This window comes from Leptodactylus fuscus, chromosome 3, assembly GCF_031893055.1.
Source record: "Leptodactylus fuscus isolate aLepFus1 chromosome 3, aLepFus1.hap2, whole genome shotgun sequence".
NCBI lineage: Eukaryota > Metazoa > Chordata > Amphibia > Anura > Leptodactylidae > Leptodactylus > Leptodactylus fuscus.
In genome coordinates, this window is record NC_134267.1 from 238,922,675 (window position 1) to 238,928,284 (window position 5,610).

Sequence of the window (5,610 nt, forward strand, 5' to 3'; positions counted from 1 at the left end):
ATATAATTGTAGATATTTGCTTGCTTGTATACTGCCTGGCCAAAAAAAAAAGTTGTGAGTGTTAATATTTAGTTGGGCCACCATGAACACGAATAACAGCACGCCTCCGTCTCGGCATGGAGTCTATAATGTTCTGTAGTGTAGACTCAGGGATTTTGATCCAATTCTCGAGTATCAGGGAGCCCAGGTTACACAGATTTGTGGGGGGTGGTGAGTGACAGCGCAGGTTGCTTTCCAGCACATTCCAGTGTTTCGTGTGCTTCTCGTCGCACCTGGACACGACCATCACTCTGGAACAATGTGAAACGTGATTCATCTGACCACATGACCTTTCTCCACTGCTCTAGGGTCCAATCCTTGTGGTCTCTTGCAAATGACAGGTGCCGACGTCTGTTGGTCTCTATCACCAATGGCTTTCGTGTGGCGACACAACTGTTGAGACCCATTCCTTTGAGTTCTCGTCGCATTGTTCGCTCTGAAATATGTCGCTCCATCGAGTTGAACATCTGTGTGAGCTCAAAGTTTTCCAGTGGTTATTCTTCACCAGTCTCTTTAGGGGCCTACGACCTCGAGTTTCGAGTATAGTCTTACGCCCACACTTTCCACAGTTGGAGGGGGGTTCTCCACAATCTCGCCATGCTCATATGATACGCTGAACAGTCCTCTGTCTGATACCAGTTACTTCGGCTATCTCCTTGGTGGATTTGTTGGCCTGATGCAAACCAATGACTTGACCCTTCTTGAAGGCACTAACATCTCTTCCTCTGGTAGCTCTTCCGTTGGTAGACATTGCGTCACACCTTTAATTATGATCTGCACTTGACAGGCTACAGCTCAATTATATATATTCAAGAATATATGCAAATTCCTATCATGAACAGTTCATAATTATATCAGGGGTGGAACGCTATCTTGTTGCACAAGGCAACTTTTTTTTTGGCCAGGCAGTGTATTAGGAATGTTTGATACATCAGAGATCGAGAACCTTTTTTCTCATTTGTGCTATTGTATATCTCAATAACAGGGAGGTTAAAAACACAATTAAAAAGGCACTTCTAAAAAATTTTTCCAAAACCCATTTATTCAGGGAAAAGACATGGTTGACAATACAGAAAGACAGCATGGTATATTACATGTTGAGGAGGAGCACACAGAACATTCAGTCAATATTTTGGTTCACTGCTTTCAAAAACGTCTGACAACACTGAGGCTAATGATGGGGCTGTCCAGACCAGAAGTAGTGTTGCTGCTGCCATCCACATTCTTATTGTTAGTAGTACTACTTGAACAAGTGTTTCCTCCTCCCCATCCTTTTTCCTGTTCCCTACCCTGTTTTTCCCTAGTTATTTAATGCACACTGCTTATTTATTTGGCAACAATGTATTGTTTAAACCAAAATATATTTAAAGAGAAATTGCTAAATAAAAAAGGGGTAACCTCTTAGTTGGTGAATATTAGACTAAGTGACTAGAATTGTGTCTATCAGCTTAGGTTAAATAAATATATGTTTTCATATTAGCGCAGTCTTTTTTTTATTAACACAGGTTAGACTGTATATTGGGTGAACACACCAAAAATGCTTAACTAATGGAGAGTCTATTGTTTACATTAGTGGAAGACGCACTACTATTGTATGTATATTTACTACTGTTTCTATAGACTGTATATATAAGGTAGATGCATTTGCACATAAAGAAAGTTTTTGTTGACTCCAAAAACAACAATGCTCCCTCACCATGTGTATAGTCTATCACTAGAATGAAAAAATAAAACCATGAAATTACAAAATATATATATATTTTTTAAGATTAGCACAGGCTACACTGTATATTGGTGTAACACACACAAAAAAATCTCACAAACTTTGCATAAATGATTACTTCTCCGCTTCCTTTTGATTACCCTTACCCTGTTTTTTCCAGTCAATCTACTTCACACTGCTTAATTATAATTAGAGATGAGCGAGTAGTATTCGATCGAGTAGGTATTTGATCGAATACTATGGTATTCGAAATGCTCGTACTTGATCGAATACTACTCGCTATTTGAATAGAAAACTTTGATGCAGAACCAGCATTGATTGGCCGAATGCTATACAGTCAGCCAATCAATGCTGGTTCTATTCCTACGTTTAGAAGTCTTCCCTGTGCAGCTTCCCCGCGGCTTTGACTGTAAGCAGCCATTTTCTTGTAGTGCAGGCATGCGCAGTCTGCTCTGCCCAGGCCCAATGGAAGAACTGACTGAGCATGCCTAGAAGTTTGAAACACAGGACAGAAGAAGATGCGGAGAGAGACATTCCAGACGAAGATAGAGGCGTCACTGGAGAGTCCTCTCTCACCATTGGGGATGCCCCCAGTGCTGTTTGAGCGGAAGGGACCGCCCCCAGTGCTGCGAGAAAAATCATTTGCATACAGAAGAAAATCGGGATTTCTACTGAACGGCGGCGCGGAGAAGACATCTAAAAGTAGGAGAAGAATAGACTTTCTTAAGGCTATACCTATGTGTTAGGGAGAAAAAAAATGGGATTCCAATGATTGGATCCCTTTAAGTAAAAACACAACTCTCAATTTATGAAAGATTTTTCCTGCCCTCATATTGAGGATCTTTTCGCAACTCTGTGAATAGTACTATTGGATGATTTGTCAAATATTGTTTGTGACTATGACTAGTGATACAGAGTCATTTTCACAATGTCATCACCATCATAACTAAGTTGTATGAAGAGGGGAAGGGGAAGCACCAAGAAGATCTTCTGTCTTAGCCTGGACATTGAGAAGCAGGATTAGAGGATGGTCACATTTCTTCTTTAACCTGTCCATTGGATTCCAATAACTGTATATCTTTGAATATTGTAACAGGTTTTTGCAAAAAAAAAAAAAAAAAAAAAATTGCCTATTATTTTCAATGCTTCGAAATACATTTCCATTTATTTTCCGTCTCTTAAGGATTCGTCTAATTTTTGTCTGAAAAATAATTAATCTCAAGTGTCTACAAGTGGTGAAGGCTTCCTTATAAAATCTTTATAATCTTGTGTTCAGCATCAGATGTGGCAGGATATAAACAAGGATCCCTCTAAATTCCCAAGTTTTTTATTTCTGTTTTCATTTTCCTTGCCTTTTGTGTCTTTCTTCACATCTAAGTTTCTATCACGTTTCATATCTTATTTCTCTTTACTAAACAACTTTCTCTCTTTACGGTTCAGACCATAGTGTTTGTATTGAATGGACAAATTCACTCTTCCAAATCTTCCAGCTTATTGAAAATAAAAAATAAAAACGTAATCAAATTTGTAAATAGACTTTAATATCGTGAAGTTGGTTGCAGCAAACCAAGTCAAGAGGAACCAGCGCCATGATGTATTCCTTTCCTTCTCTTCTAAAGGTAAAAGATGTTGGATTGTTTCTAGTTTCCGACAATACCTCTGACCACTAATTTAATTCCACATTAGACCCAAGACTATGTTTTTACTCATCATATGATGGAGACCAAGAACAGGACCATTGACTTTGCAGAATTTAGTCTACTTGGATTTACGATGGACCCCAAGATAAATGCCGCGCTCTTTGTCTTATTCTTTATCATCTACCTGGTAACATTGGTTGGAAACAGTCTCATAATATATGTAATTGTCATCAACCCCAAGTTACATAAACCCATGTACTTCTTTCTCTGCATATTATCCATTCTAGACTTGTCTTATTCCACCACGGCTGTTCCCCGATTATTATCCGATCTCTTCTCTACTGAAAGGACCATCTCATACATGGCTTGTGTACTTCAGGTCTCTGTCATCCTTCTGGTGGAAGGTTCCGAGTGTCAACTTCTCGTTGTGATGGCTTATGATCGGTATATCGCCATATGTCACCCTCTTCGCTACCCCGTCCTCATGCGTTGGGGTAATTGTTACAAGTTGGTGGCTCTAGTGTTCATTGTCACCTTTATGCTTTGTTCTTTACCTTCAATTGTCTCTCCTATTACTGTGTGTCATAACCGGATCAACCATTTCATGTGTGAGATGTTGGCTTTCGTAAAACTGGCGTGTGAGGACATCTCTGACAATGAACTTCAGATATTTTCCATCAGCTTTATCACTCTCCTCCTTCCTCTTCTGCTCATCTTACTATCTTATGCTCGTATCCTATACTCTGTAATGAAGATTCAATCTGCAGGAAGGTCTAAGGCTTTCTCCACCTGTACGTCCCATCTCGCGGTGGTGGCTTTGTACTTCGGGACAGTCATGATGATGTACTTTGGTCCCTCATCCATGTACTCTACAGACCAGGAGAAATATAGCTCCATATTTTATGTTATTATCACCCCAATGCTGAATCCTCTCATCTACAGTCTCAATAACCGGGAGGTTAAAGACACAATTAAAAGGGTTACACAAAAAACTGACTCACTAACTGAGACCTTACACTAACAGAGTATTCACTAAATGTCTGAATTCCAATTTTTGTTTGCGTTTAGGTTCATAAATTATTATGAAACCCAACATATTAACCCCTTCCTGACATGTGACGGGCGTTTCTCCATCACAAAAAAATTAGAATAAAAATTGAGCAAAAAATTAAAAAATGTTATACACCGCGTCCCACAAAAACTGCTCTGATGCCAATATAAAGTTATGAGGGTCAGAATACAGCAACCAAAGAAAAGTTGTTTGGAATAAAATTTTACTTTTATTAAAGGGTTAAAACATAACAATAGAATAAAAGGTAACCTGGGATTTATTTTTTTCATAGGGGAGATTTATTTTTATATTTTTAAAACTTGGGCATTTTTGGATACAAGGATATCTAATAATTTATACACTTTGTTTAAAGTCCTGACGTGCTTTGTGCGATTGCAGGGGATGCTGGCAAGGGGTCAAATGGTGCAAGTAGAAAACAGAGAACAAGCCCTCGTCTGATTTTGTGAACATAAAATATAACAGAGAACTAAACTAAAATCTAAAAATTATATTGAAAAATTGCCATAACGGGAAAGTTGTCAAATATGGCGCCATGAAAACGTTCTTCTATCTTTGACTATTTTGCCACATGATTGCTTCAGATGTTCAAATGAAATCCTATTAATATTATAAATGTGAAAGTCTGTGAGTTTGTGTGTTTGGATGTTCGGATGTTTGGATGTTTGTTCCTCAATCACCGAAAAACCGCTCCACCGATTTGGCTCAAATTTTCCACAAACATAGCTAATACACCCGATTGCGCAATAGGCTGCTTTTCGTCACAATAACGTACATACGTTTTTCCCACGACCCACACAAACATCCAACTCACATCACCATCTCTGCAAAATCACACACTTTGGCCCATAGCAAGCCCCTAAACTTCACATTCCCCTCTACAGCCTAGCCCCTAACCACACACAATCACATTCACATATACTTCAGCACTTTCACACTCACCTTCACCATCCTGCAGGAGCTGACCTGTTTCACTCTCCGGCTCAGCCATCTTTACCGACCCCCACCACTGGGAGGATCCACGGCTCTGCCCACCAGACTACTCCACTGTCTTCACACATTGTCACGAACATAGCGCTGGCCGCATGGTTCCATACGCCGCTCATATGCCGGCCGGCACACATTGCCTCAGGCCGGCA

At 39.6% G+C, this 5,610-nt stretch overlaps 1 protein-coding gene across 1 annotated transcript; it reads left to right on the plus strand.

Annotated features, from left to right (window-relative positions):
* The first annotated feature begins 3,478 nt into the window (after nucleotides 1–3,478).
* LOC142198643 (olfactory receptor 2A5-like) lies at nucleotides 3,479–4,423 on the plus strand. The gene has a single exon (XM_075269672.1). It carries the CDS (start codon nucleotides 3,479–3,481, stop codon nucleotides 4,421–4,423), a length of 945 nt encoding a protein of 314 aa, XP_075125773.1.
* The last annotated feature ends 1,187 nt before the right edge of the window (nucleotides 4,424–5,610 follow it).

Bases quoted from the DNA above. Each gene is read 5' to 3' on its own strand.
- LOC142198643 (XM_075269672.1), top strand. From the start codon at position 3,479: ATGGAGACCAAGAACAGGACCATTGACTTTGCAGAATTTAGTCTACTT.